General features: G+C 34.1%; 2 protein-coding genes across 3 annotated transcripts in view; one reads left to right on the forward strand and one right to left on the reverse strand.

Annotated features, from left to right (window-relative positions):
* LOC147078717 (uncharacterized) overlaps positions 1-25,474 on the reverse strand; it is an 869,452-nt gene that overhangs the window by 488,108 nt on the left and 355,870 nt on the right. The window lies entirely within an intron of this gene.
* The window catches only part of Cap-D3 (Chromosome associated protein D3), a 41,095-nt gene continuing 30,437 nt past the window's right edge, over positions 14,817-25,474 (forward strand). The window contains exons 1-5 of one of the 2 annotated variants that reach the window (XM_085960402.1): positions 14,817-15,672; positions 17,926-18,086; positions 20,539-20,658; positions 21,366-21,509; positions 24,607-24,867. In XM_085960402.1, the coding sequence (XP_085816528.1) occupies positions 15,033-15,672; positions 17,926-18,086; positions 20,539-20,658; positions 21,366-21,509; positions 24,607-24,867 (1,326 nt within the window). In that variant the 5' untranslated portion in view covers positions 14,817-15,032. Of the gene's footprint in view, positions 15,677-17,925; positions 18,087-20,538; positions 20,659-21,365; positions 21,510-24,606; positions 24,868-25,474 lie in introns of both variants that reach the window. The other variant, XM_085960403.1, reaches the window with a different exon arrangement.

Genomic DNA, 25,474 nt, shown 5'->3' on the forward strand with positions numbered 1-25,474 from the left:
ATACTGAAAACTGCTATCGGTTTATGCATTTTATTACACGCATTATTCCACGTGCATAATGCGTGCTTCATTTTTCGTAGGACACACATACATTCAAAACACTGCATCAATATGCGGCGTATTGAATTTAGCCTATCGGTATTCTATTTATTATCTGTTCTGTGATGGCACCCGACAAGACTCAAAGCTACATCCATCGGTTGCCGGCCATATAGTGTTAACAAGTTCAAGTACGTTAATACTAAAATATGAAGAGATCTTGACGCTAACTACATATTATTATTAGTATATTGATTCAAACCACAAAAAGTCAGTTACCAAACTTGCGACCGTTTCTTGAAAACGAAACCCAAAAATCTACTACGATAAAAAAAACAACCGTGAAAGCCTCAAACGTTATATTAGATAAATAAGTACTTATAATAAAGCTTTTAAGGGTCAAAATGTAATCAATTACAATACTATTTCCTCTTTATTTCCGATGACAACTTGTCCGTGAATCATCCATTGTATCAAAGGCACACACTGCATACTGGCACCTCAAAACGATTTCAAGTCGTTCCGGTATGATCTAATAATACATTAATATGCCAGTAATGAAAATTATATATTTCAATATATCAAAAATTGCATTGTCTAATAGTGATTATGAAAACATATACAAATTAGCACGTGGTTAATTTGTAGACCGCAATTCGGTTAGTGAAATTGGTACAAGTGCTGAAATTAATAAATATGTATTAACATACGTACATAATATGTAATTAATTTGAATAATTAGTTAATTTATTTGGATCTATTCAACCGATTCATTTTTACCACGTTTTTATTAGCTCGTATTTATTTATGTTTCTTGTTTGTCCAATACAAATCTTGCAATTGATTTTTAACTAACTTCCCGACTAGCTAGACATTTGAAACTTTCATAACACGATGACAATGCATTCTTTTAATACTTTTAGCCATCTTTAAACAGAATTGAATTAATTTTGTTTTGTATGGAAAGGTATTTTGGAAAAAAATCGTAAAAAGTAAATCACTATTATTGGTTGCTAAGGGGATCCTAGTAACTAAATTATTAATATATACGTGCGTTACTATGGAAATCAATATGAAATGTCAAAATGACATTTCAGTATTCTAAATTTATTCCGTAGCAAGTACAAAAAAAAAGTATTTATTAATACATAGCATTGTCAAGTTTATATGATTCAACAGAAAATTTAAAACGTGGTAAATATATAAAAAGTTCTTTTTATGTTGTAATTATTAATTTTATGATGAGAAACTCAAAGCATCCTTTACTTGGTGGTAATTCATGATATTTTTGTAAAATTGACTACAGTAATATTCACCAAATATAAAAATATACAACTCGTGTTTTGTTTATTACTAAACTTTATTAACCATATTTCTTTAATTGACCATACTTAGTAGAAAACATTCATTAAATAGCTCTAAATAATTATAAAGAAACTATATTAATTATTGTATATTTTTAGGGATTTTAAAATGTGTTAAATTCCTTTTAAATTGTTAATTTGTTAACTGTCCTACTAATTTTTTAAATTACCTATCATTAAAAGGATTTCATTCGTCTATTAATTAGATATTTTTAATACACCTAGCTATTTATTTTATGATCATTTTCCGATTGAAGTATAGGTACTCAAAAACTCTCGCATTGAGAAGATTAGCATTTTGGTGGAGCTGACAGGTCTCTAACCTGGGGGCCCAGGCAGTGACGTCCCTAGATAAAATGCCGCCCCTAGGCAGCGCCAAAATGCCGCCTCATTTTTTATACAGTATTTTTATCATCCCTTCTTTGAGTGCAGTATCTAAGAAATGTTCTGTATGGATCCATTACTAACAAAATATCCGACTAATTATTCGCAAATCTGCCCGTGTCGTTTCTGGTCATCGAGGACGTCGTAGGGCATCGGCAGTAAACCAGATATCGCGAACCCGAAAAAACCAGTGAGCTGAATTTGTTAATGAAAAGATATTAACGTTATTACTAAGTTATCACATTTACTGCTGACCAGGTAATTACTAATTAATTACCACATTTAAATATCATGTTAATTATATCTAATGGCCAACTAATGCACAAGCGCGCCAATCGCGTTGTCAGCACTAAATAAGTTAAGGTAGCTATTTCTATATGTTCCAAATGATTCACCTCGATTTGCCGCCCTTCGAGTAACTGCCGCCCCCAAGCGACGATCAATCTGCCTACCCCCACGGGACGTCACTGGGCCCAGGCTTAGGGGGGGCCGGTGTGGGGGTCGACCAGTTAAGTGAGATATACAGACACTACAAATTTGTACACACTACAGTAATAAAAGTTGCCTGCGGCACTATTTTACTAAAACATATTGACATTTTAAAATATGCGGCTGTGCGATCTAATTTGATGAGCTGCTATTGATTGATATAATTAAATGATAATTCACATGTAGATTTTTATTTTATAATGTGTTTTTCCTGACTTATATAAATAGCTATTTATCAAATATAGCGAATGGTCGCATGTTACTTGGCTACCATAAAAGGGGGTTGTAATCAGTGTTTTATAGTAAGATATCGAGTGCTGAGAACTCAATAATTCAAGTGGATTTATCGTAAAATAGAAAAAAACATCGCAAAAAATGTACATGGACCTTAATTACCTCTCAGAACCGTGGGGTTTCGCGGAATACAATTTGGGGAACTCTACTGTAGAACATCAAATTGTCCTTAACCTTGGCGATAGGTAGGCGTGCCGACAAACATCCTGGCCTGGGGGCCCGCTTCAGGATGTAGGGGCCATGATTAGCATACTTTATAATATGTACCTTAATATCATGTAAGTTTTTTTCTAAAGCATATGACCACCCGTATAATATGAACAATATTTTCCATCAAAAACAAAAATACATAGACATTGAAGTTAAGCACCCTCCACCGAAACCCGTCCCGCACCACACTCGGTCTTCTTCTCGGCGAAGTATTCACTGAGCCTTTTTTAAAGAGGCACCTAGCGGAAAAATACGAAGCTTGCAATTTGAGATATTTTTTTGATAATTTACAATTTCAACTATATTAATGAATAAATATGTATCTGAAAACATTAAAAAGAAAAATATTTTTTATTTTAAGTCAAAGACAAACTTATAATTATAAAAAATGTAATAAAATGTGAATTTGTTGTATCGGACCGCACCCTATTATTACATATATTTTATGGTCATATTTATTATTAAAATTTAGTTTATTAAGTTTTCTAAGCATCACCTAAGAGATATTTGACTAATTCATAGTTTTAATATTTTTTATATCTATTTTAAAAAACATAGATTTTTATAAAAAATATAAATGTGTATAACTTGAAATCCTTGTTATAAAAATGTATAGTCAGTCAAAATATATATGTTGAATATCAAACACTGTTTTCAATCAACCTTATACCAACTCATATCACATACAATAAGCAAGCTTCGTATAAACATTATGATATCGGGACTAACGTTATTATAACGAAGTAGGTACAATCTCGATACCTCGTATGCTACTTGTGACATGTGAGGAAATTCTGCAGCCACACTAAAGAATTAGATATTATAAACGGGATTATGCCGGAAAATAAGTACTTGTCTCGAATCCCGATTGAACAACATGCCCACCGACGGACACGTTTGTTTACAGACAGCTCCTAAGGACACATTGCACCTTGTACCGGTGAGAAATTATTATATTATGTTATATAAGAAAAGCAAAAAAAAAATGGTTCTCGTGTTGGATTCTGGAGGGATTTTTGTTTTGGTGAAGAAACCACTCAGAATATTTTAAAAAAATATCTCGATTCTGGACAGAAAAAGAAAGCAGAAAAGGGTAATACCATTAATAATTTATAATAGCAATGCTCTCCGATATTAGGTACCATTTGGCTTGTCATTTTTTGAATTTAATTAAATGGTCGATCCAGCATGACTACGGCCATTTACTCTTGGGAACCATTGGATGACGGCATATTTTCTTCGATTATCCACATACCGAACAACATTCCAACCCATTGACATTTCATCAGTTTCGTGACATACCTACATTAAATTACGTACCTGCTCTTGTTTGTTTCATTATCCCCGTTTCACACGCACCGAATATTATCGCGCGATATAAAGTCGCGGGACCATTTTTCATATAATATACGTCGGCGAATATATTTCGCTGCGTATGAAACGGGGGTTACATAATAGTTTCTTCTGAGGTTTTATGCGTCACTACTAACATGTACATTCATGCCATATTGTGCAACTCAAAATTTTTGGACATCTATATTCCGGAATGTCGTGTCTTATTTGAATAATAAAATTACTATGTAACATAATATTATACTAGTACGATTCTATTATTAACCCTTTATAGTGCCCGTACACGTGCATGGAATTACTGTCGGCAATCGTGCTTATTTTAAACTATCATGACAATAACTGTTTACACGTAAAAGTGCTGACTGTCTCTCCAATTTCATTATTCAAGAGTAAGCGAGACGCGAGGTTGTCATTTTACACTACTGTCGTATTGAAAATTGGTTAAGCTCTAAATGAGTAGTTCGTTATTATACCGGCATGTTCGCGTCCCTATCGCTCTACTGCGCAGGCGCAGATCGAAAATAATCTTACTTGCGCGCAATAAATCATCACATTTTGGAATCTTCCAATCGTGTTTGACTTATGCGCGCAATCTTGCCAACTGCAGGATAATACATGTTTTCCCATACATTTTCTTACTGTGCACAGTACATTCATGCACGTGTAAACGGGGTATAATTCTCAATTGAGTATTTCCACTATTACATTGGATCACCATGTGCAATATAGACCTAGTGGAAAATAGCATGTATAGTTTCCACATTCAAACAATATGTAATTATAGTTCATACTTCCCTAATAATTTAACAAAAACTATGTTTCATAATGTCGATAATTATTATTATAACCCACATTTATCATTTAATTTGTGTGTGTCCTCGTTGCAGTAAATAAACTATTATCTTTTGAGAAACGTAACGCTATAAAGATGACACCAAGGCAACAACACCATATTTTTGGGACACGCTAAATTCAAAGTTGTGTTTAACTCCATAAAAGCCATAGTTACAAAATAATATTAATGATTAACAATACTATTTTAATTCATTTCAATTTCATTATAATATATTCTTGATTTTCCAATTTAGTATTCTTCGTTGAAAGTAAAATTGCACACATGTATTTTCTCATTAATCCGTGATTATTTTTCTTCTCATATATATATTCCTCGATAATTCGTCAAATGATTATTTTCCGACTGCCTTTCTACAAGGCATGCTTATTTTTCACTCTCTTAAATCTCGTAGGTCTCTTCTGCTCTTGAAACACTTTCACCTGTTATCGAGAGGGATGGTTTCCAATCCTGGTGTCCTAATGAATGTGAATTTACATGCGCATATCAATTACCTACGTGGTCGCAGCCATGATGTGTTGTGGATCGGAACCGTTTCCTCGTGTCAAGCCTATCAGGCACCATTAGCGAGAGGTGCACGACTAGCCAATGCGCTCCCCAAAGACGTAGATAGAAGATAGAGATAGAAAATTGTACTTAAGTATGTTTTTATTTTAACTTTATTTTTTTATTATTATTATTATTTTATATTCTCTTCTCCTCTATTGTGAGGGTAATATGTGTTATAATGTAAATCTCATATTGTGTATGTCTTGAATTTAGATTTGTTATGTCCACAATGTTTTGTTTTCTTAAATAAATAAATTACTCCCAGTAACGACCTTAGACAAAGTACCGCCCTTGGACAAACTGAAACCAACTCTCCCCCATTTTATTGAAACGACCCAAATTAGTTTTTCAATGCAATATCATCGGCATTTAGACATTTTTGAGTCTTTTGCATATCAATAAAGTATTGTTTTATTCTTCTGTCATTTACCAGAGTAACATTTGCGTCTGAGCAAAAAAATAGACTCATTATTGATGTATATCTAAGGAATTTGGAATGTCTCTCAATATTTAGTTGACCGCATACCATTAAAAAGAGTAAACAAAATTTATTGATCGAAAAAATCTTCGATAATCCATACTTTCTTGAATTCTCCGCCCTTCGAATAACTGCTACCCCCATGCCGTGTATACTCTGCCTGTCCCCACGGGACATCACTAATTAGTCTCTTAGAAGAAAATATATCAGCATTATTGCTATAGCACTATGAATTCAGCTGCTAAATATTCAGATATTGCGTAATATAATGGATAATATCGATTATTTATAGTAATAGCAATATGCTAAGTAGAATACAATGTATTTATAAACTAAAAATCATTCAAACCAGACGGAAAATATATAAAAGTTAAATTTTGGCCATTCAAATGCAACATGTCTAGTTTATCTTCAAATTAATATTCAGCACCACAAAATACATGACGAAACTGAAAACTAATAAAATAACGGTAATAATTATTATATTAAAACATTGATTTTTCTCGGCTCAATATCTTAAAATTGTCCTTTGGGAAAAGCCTATTCGCAGAGCTCGAAATGGATCGGAGCGCATATAAATAAGCTCCGTTACGGTTCATAAGATCCCCAAAAGTATCGCTGCGTCTAGTGGAAAAAATAATTTGACTAACAGAGCTAAATAGCCCATATAACAAAAAACCTAACACACTTATTTTTATAAAATACACATCAAATTAGATAACTAGGTTAATATTTTCCTAAAATTATCGACCGCTCCGATTGGTAAAATTTTCCATTTCAAGCCCTCTAGGCTAAAGTGGATCCTTTTATACATAATTGTATACTTCATTAATTGTTCCGAGCTAAGTATACCGCCGGAGTCATTTTCTCAAAAATGAAAATCACTCTCATTTTAGAGATCACTTTTAATTTCTGATAGATAATTATGCGATAATTTTTAAATCAAAGTTATTGGCTTATATATTATTGTTAGGTATATAATGTATATCATAAAACAACAAACATTTTAATAGGTATGAAAGATATATTTTATTTTTTGTAGTTCTTCCACAATTTTCAATTATAACACAAAACCGTTTCTATCTTAATGGTCATTTTCAATTGGTACCAATTAAAAATTGGGGTAGGGCTGCCGATGGTTAAATATATTATTATTGTATGCTATAGTATGCGGGCAATTATGTGTTAAACCAATTTTCACACGTACGTATCTGATATAAGACGTACCTATATTAAATTCATAATCCGTTCCGCTCAGGTTAACACATCATCATAACATACTCTATAATCATATGACGGTTAACACACCATTCATTTCATAACATTTGTAGCTTCAATATTATTGCGTTTTCACACAACCTTCAATTAAAAAATAAACAAAAAGTATTTTTTTAATTATTTGTAACATTGACATTTTTGCGTTAATGCCTAAAACATTACGGAACAGTGAACATTCTATAATGCCTTAATATTATTATAATATCTACATAATATTAACTATTCGTCAAAGTTTTTGTATGTTGAGTGTTACAATGGAATCTGAAATGACACAAGAAAAATGCTTATTCCCATAAGACGACGTAAAATTGTAAGCAGTGATGGAATTCTGCCAGTTCACGCTGGTTCATGTGAACCAGTGCTTAATATTTCCCGGGCTTTCATTCAAAATATTGTTATCAATCAACAAGGAGAGGAAACCATGTGTGGATTAAGGGCCCACATGCTCAGCGTAGGTCAAATGGAGCTTTTATGATATTTTCAGAGCATAACCCTGGACATTCCTTAAACGTTGTAGATAATCTATTTATATAATATTGAAGCCTTATCATCATTTATATTTATTTTAAACATTTGATGACTGCATAAAGTATTTTTATTACATAAAATAGTATTCTTTTAAACCTCTCGCTTTAATGTTTTAGAATATAGTCATATTTCAGTACATCCATGTGCAGTGGTGTTAAGATTTTTAAACACATTTACAAAACCATTAGTAAAATTAATGTTAACATTATATAGTAACATATTTACGATAAAAAAATATATACTGATTATAAGCTATGTCTTTGGCCATTCAAATGTGATAAGCATCCTATGAATAATGATTGCTTTATAATAATTATTGACCTAAGATTTTTTTTGAAATAAGCCATTTCTATTGGCATTTCCCAGTGGTTAAGCTACAACATACGGCCGTAGCCATAAATTAACAAACGATAAATAAGGCAGGGAGTAAGATCATGGTAACGCGCGTGTTTGAACATGTACCGTTTTTAAAAAAATATTTTTTTTTTCGGTTAAGTAAGTACATGTTGAACCCTTTTTTATTACTACACAATTTTCAAAAATTATTTGTATATCTTAGCCCATCACATCAAGATTTTAAAATATTTCCAATTTAATAATAGAGCCTACCTGATATTACCTGGCGAGCCTCGCAGTCCACCGGCCTTCCGGCGGCGTTGGGTTCGATTCCCGGTAAGGTCTCAATATATTTATGTGATTTTCTAGATATTTGTGATTGTTTCACTTAACTAGCGTTTTACTACAATACTGTCATTGGGCCTCACGGGCTATTGTAGTGTTAAAAAGAATATAGAAGAAAGAATATTATCACGATGAACATTCTACTTAAACAAACCATCGTTGCACTACATAATAAAATGTACTTAAACCAAAGTGTTAGAACTATAAAAGACTTTCTTTAACATCTTTGACGCAAATTTAATTTGTCTCATTTTACTGCCGATACAATAATATGGTTGACGTTGGCACCATTTTATGACAATCAGCGCTCGAAGTGAAAAATGAACCGGAGCGCTCGATAATTTTCCGAAAATATTTTTTTGTAATATATGTACGAACAAATATAATAACAGTCTTTAAATTTCCGCTAAGCCTGTTACTAAATATTAGGTACCTAGGTGAATTTCTCGGTTTAAAAAACATCATTTCTACGGAATATACATCAAAATTGTGTTATTCTCTTTTCTTTTTTCTGTCACCTATACGCAGTGTATGGTCTTCTTATCCGTCACCGTTTTTACATGTAAATATATGTATGATTTACGATTTTTAATTAGTTAATTTTATTAATGTGCATACAATATACATATTCTCAAACCAACATATTCACAAAAGAACTCACGATTAACGGGTATTTTTACTTGCTTTACTTTTACGGTGGTTGTTTATCCAGTACAAATCTTGCAATCGATTTTTAACTAACTTCCCGACTAGCTAGACATTTGATATCAGAACACGATGCCAATGCAATGCATTTAATACTTTTAGCCATCTTTTAGTATATTTTAATTCATTTTCAGTTAATTCTGTTATGTATGAAAAGTTATTTCGGAAGAAATCCGTAATCTAATCCACTATTATTGGTTGCTAGGGGTCTGGGGTCCTAGCAACTAAATTATTAATATATACATGCGTTACCATGGAAATCAATATGAATGTCAAAATAACATTCCAGTATTATTTCTATCAAGTACAATTTTTTTGATCGTTTTGGCTAATCAAGTCAAGTTTATATGATTCAACATAAAATTTAAAAACGTTGTATTATTATTTTATTTTATTTTAAAAAGAGCACACTAAAATTCCATTATGTTCATTACTATTTTTAAAGTCAGAAACTTTAACAAACGACCATGTTTGTTCAACGAGAATAACCGATAAAAACAAAGTTTGTTCATTGAAAGCAGAGATTGAATATAAATTGAAATCGCGTTACAAATCCATATATTATCAAAGTAACACAAAACATCATTATTGCTTGTAGAACTAGGGATTGATGACATATTATAGATATTTTTTTACCAATGCATCTGACAAATCTCAAATTAAACTTAAATAAAAATTATGTAGAGCAGCGCTCGAAATGGAAGATTTTACAAACCGGAGCGCTTGATATGTTACCGAAATATTTACATAATTATATTTAACTATTAGCAGTCTATAGAAAAGAAAAAAAAAGAAAAGAAGAATGATTCACAAGCCGTAATGCAATATTTAATTTTTCCACGAGACAGAAGCTGCGCTTCCGTGCGTTCCGGTCCATTTCAAGCCCTGATGTGGAGTAAATTATTAATTTATTATTTTCTTAATAATTCTCCAACCAGAGCGCATTTCACGAGGATCCATTCCAAGACCTGGCGACAATATTGGTTGTAGAAATAAATCGATTCGCTAATAGTTTTGATTAAATAATCCCCGCCAACAAAACACTACATTCCTTACTTAGTGAGAGTATACGACCTATTATAAGTACAATGCAGACAACTTTCTTTACATAATAAAGTAGTATAATTAATACTTATTCTAGGGTCCTATCTGTCGGTAGGTTTATCACATAATATAACTGGAATATCTACAATGATACGTACCTACCAGTGGCGAGGGGTGGAGGTAGGCTGTTAATATTCGTCATAAATAGTGCACACTAAACGTTGTCAGTCATTCTTATTTGATTTCATTGAACTAAGAATACAATTTGCAGTTGATGATGGTTACTTTTTAAAATTTAATGAAGCCCTGCCTAAACAAAACTGTCATAGTTTAGGCACTAATGAGCAATCCGAAAAAAATAGTGCACACGTTTTCAGTCATACTTATTTGTTTTCGTTGAATTAAGAATGCATATTACATATGGTGCTGGTTAGTTTATTTAAATTTACTAAGCTCTGCCTATCCAAACCATAATCGATAAAAAATATTCTTCTATCTATAAAATATCTAAAGTTATATATTGGCATAATTTAAGATATTTTATAAATAAACGAATATTTTTTGACTACTTTCTACTATGGCTTGGATTAGGCAAAGTTTAATTGAATTTAAAAACTTACAAACACTATCTATACATTGTAGTATTAGTTCAATGGAAACAAATACGTTTGGCTGAGAAAGTTTATTGTGCACTATTTATGTCGGATCAGCCTACCTCCACCCTTCGCCACTGGTATAGTCCAGTCCTTTTAGACAGTCAGAGGTATCTTCGGTGTGGATTATAAACTCAGTGGTCAATTCATCCTTTCTTATGTCATAATCCATAAAACTACGTTCTCTTCTTTCCACGTCATGACCGTAGACCACCAATCCATCTAAAGATGCCATTGTCATTTCAACATTGTTCCTTCCTACATAACCTTTAACAACAGACCATAATATATTATGGGATTTAAGTCGAGGTGATAAGGAGGCAGTCTCAGTACAGAATATACATAACGATAACAATCAGCAATATAAACACACTGTAGACGACCATCGTTTATTACCATCGAATCTCAATATCAATAGAAAGTCTGCCCTTTACGCCCCTCCACTGCAAATCTAACCAATTGGTGATAAGGTAATAATCTAATAATTGCAGACCGTGCTAATTAGGGTTTTATTACAAGCGTTCATGCATACACTCAAACAATACCAATATAAAACGAAGCACTTTTGCCGTACAACGCTGACTCTGTAAAACGTTTTCCCTATACCGACACACTTATTTGGTTTTGAATCTAGACAACCCACAATTTTTTGAGGGTTTTAATTACTCGGCGTTGGTATTGTAGGCATAAAAGTAAATATTGCCATTTTATATTCTAATTATAGTGTTTTATTTAGTTATAAAAGACAGCATAATTAATATCTGATATTACCTATATTGAACATAGGTACATAATTTTGAAAACACTTCTGAGAACATACATTATAACCAATAGAAAAAAATCTTTTTGAAAAAAGTAAGACACCCCGCAGGATCGAACCTGCATCTCTCGGGTATCGCGCCCACGCACATATACCACTATGCTAAAGGTACCATACCTAATTATGACAAGTTTTCACTAATGGCTCTTATAGTAGGTACTCTCTGAAGCGCTTTCTAAATTGAGCTACTATTGGCTATCGGCTTTTGTATTTTAAATCAAAGTATGTATTACTTTAATTACTAACCGACGTCACGAGAGATGCAGGTTCGATTCCTGCGGGGTGTCTTACTTTTTGCAAAAAGATTTTTCTATTGGTTATAACGTATTTTCTCAGAAGTGTTTTCAAAATTATGTATGTTCAATAATTAGAATGTTACATTCTTAAATCTTGTGTAATCTAAAAAAAGTAATTAATCTATATTTGTATGTAGCGTAATATTTTAGGAATCTAATTTCTTAAAGAAATTATTTTCAATTAAATGGCATGAAGTTCAATTACCTACTTCAATCCAAGTAACAAATTTATTTAAGATCAGACACTCAGGTGTATTTTAATAGCCCTGGGCAAGGTCTCGTAAGGTGTGTCCAAGCTTTCAATGTCACAACATTAATGATCGATATACCTACGCAGTATTCACACGTGCTAAGATACTTTCAGTTTAACTATCACACACAATAATAATTATGTGAATTTATGAATAAAAATATTACTTTGACACTTGTACGCTGACCTTAAAACTACTGTGCTAGTGATAATTAGAGCTGGGCTCAAATTTCATCACCTGGGTAAAATTCGCGTGTTATTTTGTTCTTCTATTAAAAGCAAGTAGGTACTTGCCTATTATTTTTTTTCAATATTTGATGCATTAGACCAGGCTCCCATAGAATTTTCGTATACATAATATGCGGAACGCATTCTGACAATTGAAATAGGTTCTAGGTGTCACATAGATAAGAAACGAACCTATTAAAGTCCGCAGATCTGGGGTGCTCCGCGCGAAAAAAAAGTCCGAAGATTGGAAATCGTCTGACTTGCGTGCCAATGGAGCGCCGGCATAATAGATAGGTATACCTACATACTTGATCAATCTATTTATAAACAAATTCAGCGTTTTTATAAAGATTTTAAAGCTGGACGCATTGTGAAAAATGTTATGCCAGATGCGTTTTTTGCAAACTTATAAGAGTATAGATAGACGAATAGGTAGGTAGGTACCTACTCAAAAATACTATTCTGGCAAGAAAAGCACAGCAACGCCATTTTTAGTAAATGGTTTTTATTTATTCCGTTCTCTGTTTGTTTATTGTCACAGTCAGTGTTTCCATGTCTACTGAAATTTCAGCAGATCTACTGATATTTTTTGATATTCTTGGCAATATACTGAATCTACTGCATCTACTGATATTTTATGAAATCTACTGATATTTCTTCGTTCCACAAAATTCCCACCATTGGGAAAAAACGAGCCGTCTTTGAAAATTTGGGAACTTGCGGCCCGTGGCGAAACTTTTCTCCTAAAAAAACGAGCTGACTACGAAAAATTGACATCCTGCGGCCCGCGGCGAAATATTTCTTCTAAGAAAAACGAGCCGACTATGAAAAATAGGGAACCTGCGGACCGCGGCGAAATTTTTCTTGTCTAAATTGAGAAACAGAAATCTACTGATATTTTGTCGAATCTACTGAATTTTTTTCCCATATTCTACTGAAATTTCTAATTTTCACTTGGCAGCACTGGTCACAGTACTCACAGTCTATGGCAGGGGGGGGGGGGCAAACTGCGGCCCGCCGGGTATTTTTTTGCGGCCCGCCATCATTAATATTGTACTTCTGATTACGAATAACTTTTTTATAAATTTTTAAAAAATATTGACAAAAGATTATATATGTACCGACAGAGCTACAACTTGAAATTATTGATCTGCAGTGCGACACTGATTTAAGAGAATTGCATCGTCGTGAAGAAATCTCCAAATTTTACAATGCCCTTAATTCAGACAAATTCGACCAACTTAAAAATTATGCAAGAAAAATGTTCGTTATTTTTGGATCAACCTATATATGTGAACAAACATTTTCGATCATGAACCCCAATACAAATTCTTTACGATCAAATATCTTCGATGTCCGTTTACAAGCAGTTTTGAAAATATCAACTACAAAATTAACACCTGAATTTAAAAAAATGTACAACCGTTTCATTATTCTCATTAATTTTTTTGTAATGTTTATTTTTCGTGATAATAAATAGTGTATATCTAAAAATGGTATTTTACTTGCGGCCCGCCGCTCATTTTGAATTCTTGAATTTGGCCCTCCATCCAAAAAGTTTTGCCGACCCTGGTCTATGATATAATCAGGTATACCTACAAACTTATCTGGATAATGAAATGGGAGAGCCACTGTCGAAAACTACCCAATCACGACTCGTAACTGGAAAAATCTGACGTTCAAATGACGTTTTTCAATATGGCGTCCTATAGGAGTTCGTAGTTCTATTTTTAGCCATTCTCCAGATCAGTTTGTAGCCTGTGTTTTTCATTTGCGCGGGATCGACGCCAATATTGTTATGAGATCATGACAGTGTTGCCAACCGTACTATAATTATAGTATTTGTACTATAATGTTGGTCCGCGTACTATGTACGATATAAAACCCGTATAGTACGCCCAAAATACTTTAATTTTGAATATCGGAAAAAATATGTAAAAAGTACTAAAATTTCAATATTTTCGTTCGATAAATTAGTGCAGAGTACTATAATTTCGCAATATAATATGAAATTTTGGAGAACCTGGAAAACTTGGAAAAAATTGCTCAAAAAACGTAAAAAAATCCCTTACTTAAAATGAAATTTATTGAATTCTTCGATAAGCAGTTTTGGTCGAAAGAGGTACCTTAATAAAAACGGGTCTTGGAGTTTCTCAAATTCTCCGTTTTTTTTTCTGAGAAACAAAAAACCTATATATTTTTAACAGATGACGACGCGTACTATATTTTTTCCTCAAATACTATAATTTTGGAGGCTCTGTACTATAATTCACTTTGAAAAGATGGCAACACTGGCTCATGAGCATATTTTATCTTTCTCTATGATGTTTCTTCACTTCCTGCCATGCGTTAAAATTTGTGTTTGATAATATTGCAACAAGTTGATGTCACTAGAAATGTATCATTATCAAAATTCAGGAACGGAATCGACTTATATTATGGCGAAAGCGAGTTCTGCATTAATCATGTAATCAGCAGTTGATATCTCGTGGCGAGAAATTTCCCCTGTTTTACTTCGTGAGTCTCGATCGTAAAAATGGATTTGGAGTCTCTGATTGAGCCCTTGAACCTGGCGGAGTTGGACGCAAATTGGGTACGGGACATCTGGAATGGAGAGTTCATCGAGAACGTCGATCTTCCGGCGGACTACGTGGCCGTGCTAGACAACGCCGACATTTGCCAAGCGTTGTACGACCTCGTCAAAGTTCTGAAAACATGGCGGGTGGGAGATGAGGACTCGGCGACAGACAGGACATGGCGTAACATGGTGAACATTTTCGAGCACAAAAAATTGTCTGCGCTGATCTTTCACCTTCTACAACGCGGCCAGAAGGATCCTACAAGTGAAGAGAGCCGGACCCGGTCCATCCTGGCGGCGCGCACTTACATCAGCATGTTGATTGTGCCCGGAAGCAACGTGTACGGCGTCTTCCATGCCCAGTTATTCCTCTGCTGTTTGGGCTGCTTCAAGTTGTGCCGGATGGAAGAAGAGGAGATGGGTGACGCGCGTGACATTGACTTGGTGAACAAGCAGATTAAAAGCTTACTGAATGATCTGTGCGTTCTTGTGGATAGAGCCCTGCTGCAACCTGCAGAACAAGTTTTAGAAGAAACCGTCGCATGCCTTGTCGACTTTACTGCCGACGCCAGAGTTTTCAATTATCGATTAAAAATTGGCAAGTGTAATATTATTTTATTTGTTTCTTTATTAAACACCACAACAGTCTGTGAAGCCCAATTACAGTGGCAAAACTCCCAGGTTTGAAGATTTTACATATTAGTTTATGTAAAATATATTGTTGACCTCACCGGGTCGAACCCGGAGCTCCCGGGTGGAAGACCAGCGCCGTACGCACTGCACCATGAGAGCTGCCTAATAATACACGCATTAATTATACATTTCAAAACTTTCTCTACGCTGCTCTTAACTTAACTTCAAATCACTTTTGGTATACATGTACCAACATCATTCAATTTGCAACTAAGCTCAACACATTATTGTTAAATATGTATAGGTACCTACTCTCATGCTTGTCCAGACCAAGATGCATCACTTCAGTGAACATTGTATATTGTATACAAACTCTTTACAAGTATACAAATCAACTTATTTTCTGAACATTACATAAGTACCTATTATATTAATGAACATTTAATAATATGTTCTGATACAAATGACTGGATCTTTGTTTTCGCATATCGATTGTTTTGTCCCAGTTCTATAGGGAAACAACTCAAAATTTCAAGGTTTTAAGTTAATGTCATTCGATGTCGAATGATCTATTCTCATTGGCATCTAGTAATGCCCGATAATTTTAACATGAAATAATAGAAAGTGGGAGGGATACAACAGGCTTCTAAGCACCTGTTTCCTCATGGGTATAACATAATTAGCGGTCTTTAGGCTTTAAAACCTATTTCATGCAGTACGGGATGATAATTGCCTGGTCCCTTGCAAGAACCCAACTAAATGAATATCTTGTACCGAAATTTCTTCTACTTCAAGGCATGCTTCTTTTTCACGCGGAGGTCCACATTGAATGTGCAGTAAAAGATCATTCGAATTGTGAATGTATGTTCGTATATAGGTATACAGGTTAGGTCAGTTCAGTCCTTGTGCATTTAATTCACAACATTTCACCGTGGCACAGTTCGCCGTGAGCTTTCTTATCGGAAAGAGATGACTGTATACTATATGGTCTCCAATTTTATTAGATTCAATATGAACATTAATTCAATTTTCGAAGTTGATTTTGACAAAATTCAAAAATGAAAACCTAACCCAACCTAACAAATAATCCAGTATATCGGTTATTTTCAAAATTTGTTTGCTGCTGGCTTGCTGTAAAGTGTTAACCGACAAGAACCGTGTTTTATTTAGAGATGAATTTTATGTCAGTACACGACACAAAGATGTTGGACGTTCTTTAATATACGGCCATATACCTATTTCTGATTTTCAACATTTCACGGTGAAGTGTGATACGGCAAACTGCATACGTATAAGTTTCCGGACACGGAACCATAGAGCATTAGAGAACAGTAGGAGTGATAAATGGTGAATTTTGTGGGTACTGAGTAATGGAAGCAAATATTGATTTATCTTTTGGGTTGTGTATAATGCGCCGGGGCAGCGACTTGCCTGTGCGGTTTAGTTTGTGCAAAAAATACGGAACACTCACATGGCCACACGGCACAAGTAAGTCTGCGCAGACCTCATTACGAGTTACGACAGAAGTCGTTGTCGTGAAAATACTGTTTTTCGGAATCGCAGCAATGTTGTCAAGTGACAATTTGTTTTTGTCACAAGCGTTTTTCTATTGTTGATTGGTTAAAAAAAAAGAGAAATAAATCCTGCAGATCCAAGTGGGCCAAACAATGGCTATTGAGAAGAAACATACACTCGCATATAAATTTACTCAAAGATTTAAGAGAAGATCCAGCTGACTGGCGGAATTATTTAAGAATGGATGAAAATGCATATAATGAGTTACTTTTGGTCACGCCTCTAATTGACCGACAAAGCACAGTGATGCGTGAATCTATATCTCATGAACGATTGACATGTATTTTGAGGTTTTTAGCTACTGGAAGAGCATATTATAGGGATTTGAGATTTTCGGCAGCAATTTCTATACCGTCCATACGAACAAGTTTAACCGCACAAACCGAGTTTGCACAGTCCAAAATTTCAAGCAAGTCGAATTTTACGCAGCCCGCACTTTTCGGTTTGCGCATGCTTCCGTTTTCCCGTCCACACGCACGGTGTTGTCTGCGCAAACCGGCTCGCGGTTAAGCATGAGCGTGTGGCCGGTCTTAACGTATTCGCTAATCTACCTTTCAATACTACATACGATGTAAACTTCATTTAAAATAATAAATAATTATAATATGGTGCTATTAACTTGGTGTTTTTTTGCTATTCACAGACAGAGAGCTGATCCGTAAATTGAAACAGCAAGCTCACATGTGTATCGATGTCCTCATTTCGGAGGGAGAGAATGAAGGCAATGAAGAAGTTATCAGTCTCGTTTTCAAATTTCTGCTGCCCAAGTTCACGGCACTCGGGGGCTCCACAAAAAAGGCTAAGGTAACAGATCCCTGATTATCTTTTCACTAACCACTTCTACAGCTCTACGTGCAAGCAAGCTTCTAGGATTCATCATGAGACAAACCAAGACATTCAAGAATCTAAATGTTTACACTCTATGTGTTAGTATGGAGTATTCTTGAATATCGGTCCATTATCTGGAGTCCTTACGAGGTTTCGTATAAGCTTGTTTAGAGCATGTCTGAAAGAAATTTTTTCGACATATTTATTTTAATCTATATAACTATTTTCCTTTTCATAATTTCTCAAATGAGTATTTTCATTCATTCTTTTGAAGCTCGTAGGTCACTTCTGCTCTTTAAACATTTTTCCCTGCTCTCACGTGGTATAGTTTCCAATCCTGATATTCTGGAAAATTTTAATTCATATGCACCTGTCATTTAAATGCTCTGACCTCTTTGGGATGAAAACTGTTTCCTCTTGTCAGGTTTATCAAGCGAGGGCTGTGCGGCTGGCCAATGCACTACCTACAGACATACACATTTTTACTGAATGATATTCCATGTAGTTTTTAAAATTCTATTTTATTTTCTTGTTCTTTTTCTCTACTAACTTGATTCACCTGTTCTTTTCATTTTAAATGTTATCATCATTGTGAACGTCTTGAATTAATTATTTGTTATGTACTCAATATGTTTTTTCTAAATAAATAAATGACTATGGACGTGTTAGCGGCGAACTGCGGAACTACATTTCCCTCTGCACTTTCAGGTGTATTTTTATGGCCCTGCTAAAATCTTGCCAACTGCATACAGCGCCATAAAACCGTAGCCAAGATACAATCGTTCCACTATAGCAATGGTTGTAAATTCTCGGCCATTCATAATAAATATCACTCCTTAAAATGTTTTTTCACTTCATTAGGCCCTTCTACATATTGTATGATAAATAACCTCATCAATTATTTTCTTCAAATTAAATAAAATGAATAACGATCATTTCAATAAACTGTAAATTCATCTTGTGCAGTGAATGTCATTGACCTTATTAATCAATGAAAACTTATATTAACATTCTTACGTTGAAATATCTTTAATGCTTCAAATACATTGTCGTCACGTTATGTGCTGTCACGGCGACAAATTTAGTCTTGGTTTCGTCATCCCGCAGAATATTTTGAATGACACTATCTCCATAATTTCAGTGATGGAGAGTCCCAACTCTAATGTATTAGTATTTTGAATTATTCATTATTCATGATAATTTCAATTTTAAGTTTCTACGTGTGCGTATGTTAAAATAACTTGGGTTATTGCATCCATAGATAATATTATTTTGAACAGAACCCAACCAGGCCACCATAGATAATAGACATAAAAAGCAGACATAGATAAGAATTTAATAGCAAATTCACAGAGAAAACCACTAAAAACAAAGAACAACGCGAGTCGTAAATGCGTAGACCTGCAGACAATAGAAAAAATGTTCACTGACTAGTGCGGTCCATGATGTAGCGCGATACACGTGAGGTGACATTGTTCTTTAAAAGGTCCAAAATGTGCTACAGGATGGGAGCATCAGTCTGATAATATCATCTTAAATACCAAGAAAAACGACATTACCTACACATTCTTTTCCAGTAGCGGGAGCTTACTGTGACAGCACATAATGTGATGATAATGTATTTGAAGCATAATTGTATTCACAAAAGAAATGATTGAATTAATTATGATGCAATCTAATATGTGTGATGTGTCGAATAGAACGTAAAGGTCCTTTTAGACGTCAGTTCTGTTGTCCGTTCAGTCGAGGTTTCCGTTTCAGTCTGTTCAGTTTTGCAACGGCGGTGTATTTAGACGATCAGTTTAGTTATTCGTTCAGTCTCAGTTGACAATTAATAATAACTTTGTAAACATATTGGTTGGTATAATGCAGTACCTATACTTGAAGAATTAATAATATTTTAACCAAAATTAGAAAAGTAGTATGAAAAATACGGCAACATAGTAATTTACACGTCAATTTAACTAGCGACTCTATAAACGTATACTATAACTGATCGAAACCCATCCTGTCTCGTTTTGGTTTCATTTGACCGCTTCAGTTTTGCATTTACACGTCAGTTTAACTGAAACGGAGACTGATTAGACAGCAAAACTGATCATTTAAAAGTACCTTAAGAAAGAAAGCTTTTATTCGTTCGATCTTTACGAGCCCCTACCGACAATGTTATTTGAGTGGTATCCTAGTGGCAAAGGGTGAAGGTATGGTGTAGAGATCTGACATAAGTAGTGCACACTAAACGTATATTTACATATACCTATCATAAGTCTGTCATACTAATTTGTTTTCATTGAACTAATAATACAAAGGTTAGTTTTTAAAATTCAATTAAACGCCACCTAAGCCTACCACTTTAAAATTTTCTAAAATATGCTAATATGTAAGTGAGAGATCCCTCAAGTATAAATTATAATTTTGTGTTGTGCAGGAGGTATGGCACGATGCGGGGGTTTCGTACTGCAAAGTCTTGCTCCAGAAGTACGGGGCGGCTGCTGTACCAGGATTCTCTTGCCTCATTCAACATCTCTGCTACAATCCCGAAGGAATGGTAAATTCATCTTTTCACTTCTCTTTGCCGCTATCTGTGGTTTATCGTTGTCAATATCATATTGACCTGAATAAAAACGAAGGCAAATACATGCTTGATTTAAGAAAACCCTTATACAAAAGGTTCCCTGCTTTCTTGACAGACGACCACTAGTGGGTCTGAAAATAAATAAACTAAATATCTAGCGTTTTTTCAACACATTTAAAGCTGTTGGAGGCATAAAAACGGTAGTAAAAATGCCACAAGCCAGATGCGTTTTTTGCAAGCGAAAAATGTTAGATTTGGCAACGCTGCTTAGCTTAGAGCTTAAAATTTAGGACTTCTTAGAAATATCATTGAAGAAAATATTGGACCGATTGATGTCCGATTTCTGAGTGAGTGATGATCCGCATTTATCGTACTCCGAGCGAGTGCTTACGATTATTTGTCAACGAATTATTTATTATATGAGGATTGCAATATATTAAATTAACTAATAAAACTACCGTTTCACTATCGGATAATTGTGGGGTTAAAGTCACCTGTATTATGTATGTCTCTATGCTTAAAATATTATAGTTAAACTCAGTGGCAGGTTTAGCGAGTTGGAGGCCCGAGGTATCGACAGATTTTAAGCCCCCCCCCCTACGATATAAAATAAAATAAAAATCATATATTTCAACTATAAGAGTCTGAATTATTACATTGTGTGTATTTGGTGGATACAGGAGCGCGGGGAAAACAGAGGGCGGCGGGTGAAGTTGGTGGTGGAATTACTCGCCTCGTTGCCTCTTCAGCCGTACACCGACTCTCTCAAATGGATTGTGAAGCTGTCCAGGAATGCCAAACCCAACCTGAGACTCTTGGCTCTCGTGAGTTTTTTTTAATTACAATAATACCATTGATTTAACATGTTCTTGTACTTAAAATAAATGTAACATAATATATAAAAAGTAATCAGATTTATCCTTCCGATTGATAACAGAAATAGTTTATAGCTGTGGTGTGGTTAAGGTGACCGACTCATTTGTACAATGGAATTTTATAACTGAGCCAGCATTTACTTTCTATAATTCCATTTTCTCATGTCTAAACTCGCCTATGCCTGACAATATTCTATATAGAATCATTTAACCAGGAATATGCGCTGATGTGCTTTCTTCTCGTGCGCAGAAATTAAACAAACAGGGCTAATTTCATTATCGTTATTGTTGAATGTACTTATATCAAGCCTATTTCTTCGCACAGTATCCTTCTGTATATGTATGTCTTTGTTTTATGCTAAAGTTATCGAACCTTACCGTAATGCGGTGTCTCTATGCATACTTCTCGCTCATACACACCTTCAATAGGGATTGTAAAACTGGTATTCCAGTATTTTTCGATACCGAAATACCGGTTTTAAAAATCAGACAATGCCGATACATTCGATATTGAAATTGGAAACAATATGTATTAATTAACATAACAGGCTTAGCAGGACTGTAATTTTTTGTCGGGTTACGCAGTCTGGCTTACATCCGGTTGCCTTTTGATGTCCTTGACCAGCAAAGACACGTGCAGATTTTGAAATAAATTTTTGCATTATAGTAGGTACCTACTGTACGACAACATTATTTAGGCGACAACAGGAAGTCGCCCTTGTCGCGAATAGAATATTTCACAGTGTTGTCATTTTTTGAGAAAACATATCCCGCGAAATTAGGTTTTAAGTTTATATCAATTCTATTCTCAGTAAGTTTATAAGTACATTAATTTATAAGTCTAATTATTGTTCAATAAATATCAATAGAATTTTTTTTCAAATAATTTCACCTCTTAATTATTACTATAATATTAGGTTAATTAATACAGCGTAATTATTGAATTTGGAAGGAAATGTATCATTGAACCCACATTAACTGATAATATTGCTGCAGGTATTTATTAATTAAATAACTAGAACACAAATTATGACCAAAAAAGTAGAAGTGAAAGATATAACATATTCAATATTATATTGATGACCCAATCACATGTTTTATAATTTACAAATGATGTCTTTATATAGTATTTTTAGTAAAATTGTTGTAGAAACACATACTGTGAAAATAATTTTCTATAAATTAAATTATATCCACCTTACATAAATTTTAAAACAATATGTACCTACCTACCTACTTATCGGTTTAAAAATACAAGGACAATTCATTAACTAACTAATGATCATTTATACTTAATTATTATACGTCTAAAAATATTAATAAAATAGATTACGATACACATAACTTTTTAATATACAAACATAATTTCCATTATTTGGGGAAATATTTCTAGTATTACAACACTGAATTTTGACATACCTGACATGACAGGAACCCGTAAAATGGGCTTGTTGAAAGTGTTGTATAGGCTCGCCTTTTAAATACGACTCTTTTTCTTCTTCGCAATAAATCAAAAGTTTACTGATAATAATTCAAACATCATTTCGTATTGTTTTAGACATCTTTTGAATATAAAAAGCTTCAAATGCGTCCAATACGAAGTGTCAAAAATGCAATGAATAATTTGGGGGCGTTCCTAATTTGAAACCGGAAGTTCGATTAGCTGTACTGGATGGGATTGTAGTTCACAGATTTGCCACGTAGCCAAGATGAAGTTGCCGGACAATACTTCCCTAATTTTAAATTTATCCAACTATTATTTTGCTCACGAGTGTTACGTGAGGTGTATTTTAAGATGAATCTGAAATCGTGGTTAAATACTGTTCCTTTTTTGTTTCAAAATAAGCAATATTGTATTTGGTTTTACTTCTTACGGGATAAAAAGTAAAGAAATTTCTATGAGTAAAATAGCAAAAACTAATAAATTATATGGAATTATCAGTGAAGAACACTAATTTGTAATATAAGTTTATTGAAATATCATTCGAAGAAGAAAATGCCAATGGTTCAACTACTAGGTATTGGGAAACATCAGCATCTCTACCATATTACAGTGGCGAAGGGTGAAGGTAGGCTGTTAAGATCCAACATAAATAGTGTACACTAAACATTTCAGTCGTACTTATTCTTTTTCACTGAACCAAGAATACAATTTGCAGGCGGTGCTGGTTAGTTTTTAAAATTCATTTAAACCCTGCCTAAACCAAACTGTAATTATTGTTTAGGTATGCTATGTGCGATCCCACAAAAATATTGCACACTTTTTCAGTCATATTTATTTGTTTTCGTCGAATTGAGAATACATAATATTACAGATGGTGTTAGTTAGTTTTTTTTTAAATCATTAAGCCCTGCCTAAATCAAACGACTATAGATAAAAATTATTCTTCTATATTTATTAAATAATAATACTTATTCAAAATGATGTATGATTTAATGGCATAATTTTAGATATTTTATAGATAGATGAATATTTTTGCCTATTATCTATTATGGCTTGGTAGGGTTTAATTGAATTTTTAAAACTTACGAAAACTATCTGAAAATTGTAGGCAGTTCAATGATAACAAATATGTAAGACTAACAAAGTTTAGTGTGCACTATTTATGTCAGATCTTAGCAGTCTACGTCCAATCTTTCACCACCGCTATATTATTATCATACCTTCGCCAATTTTAACAGTTTACATAATATTATATGTATATTATAATTATGCTAAGTAGGTATATATTTTTGCTATAAAATATTAATATTTTAAAGAGATTTTTATATTTTATTGGTGGATACTTCTGTTTTTCCATATATTTCACGAATACCGGTATTAGTATTTTCATTCGGTATTGCAATCCCTAACCTTCAACAAGCAGAACTGAAATGATTCGTTCATAGTCAGAAATATCTCTGCATGATCGTGGCACGTACATGAACAATAATATTACATTTTTTTTCAATTTACATACCTATTGCCGGGCTTGAAATCCTAGTAAGTATGCAAATAACTCGATTGTGGAATCTTCAACACATTCATTACATGAGTGTTTTGCAGGAAGTGATCGGTTGCTTGGTGATGGGGGCGGAGCGGAGTCTAGAGGAAGACACCACATTGATGGGAGAAGAGGCAGAGGAAGGGAGAGAGGGTGCTGTGGCGGTGCCGGCGCAGATGCAGACGGTGGCGCATGAGGATCTGGTGCGAGTGGCATTGGAGAGGTGCGAGGACGTTTCAGGAGCTGTCCGCACCAAAGCCATGACTGTGCTCGTCTTCTGCACATCACCCCCTCAAGGGGCAGCTCTCGACGATACACTCAAAGTATGCTTTCATCAATATTATATTGAGACTTATGAATACATCACCCAACCTACAGGTAACTTTCCCCCACATTGATTGCTGGGAACATGTTTTTGACACTGTCACAATAAGTGAAATTCTATATCGAGGGGGTGTTTAATTGTTTTTATCTTGTCCCCGATGTTACGTATGTGTTCTGATGGTTGCGTCGTGTGTCTATGACATCTTCAGGCAATGATGAATGGAAACACGAGTTGGTATTTTCTTAGTTATGGCAATAAAGTTTGGTAACACAGCACAACGAAATACGTTATATTAATTCTTGTTTGTGTGTAAAGGTTTAAATTATATTTTAGAATTTAGATATTAAAAAGAGACACGGACGCGCGGTGCGTGTCAACTACATTTTAGGAAAGCTCAATGACAACTGTCTTTTCCGTTGCGTTATTGTATGTGGTCTGTAAATGACCATAGACAATAACATGTCAGTTGTAGGGTTATACAAAACCTACATCTATGATCAACAGGGGATTTTATAAAAAGCTATTTAAAATATATATGCTAAATATCATAATAAACATCCTACAATAATCTGAAAAAAGACGAGTTTGTTAATATCAGGCTCGAA

The sequence above is a fragment of the Rhyacophila brunnea genome, unplaced genomic scaffold, assembly GCF_057557595.1.
Source record: "Rhyacophila brunnea isolate RB1 unplaced genomic scaffold, BYU_Rbru_1.0 scaffold_11, whole genome shotgun sequence".
Taxonomy (NCBI): domain Eukaryota; kingdom Metazoa; phylum Arthropoda; class Insecta; order Trichoptera; family Rhyacophilidae; genus Rhyacophila; species Rhyacophila brunnea.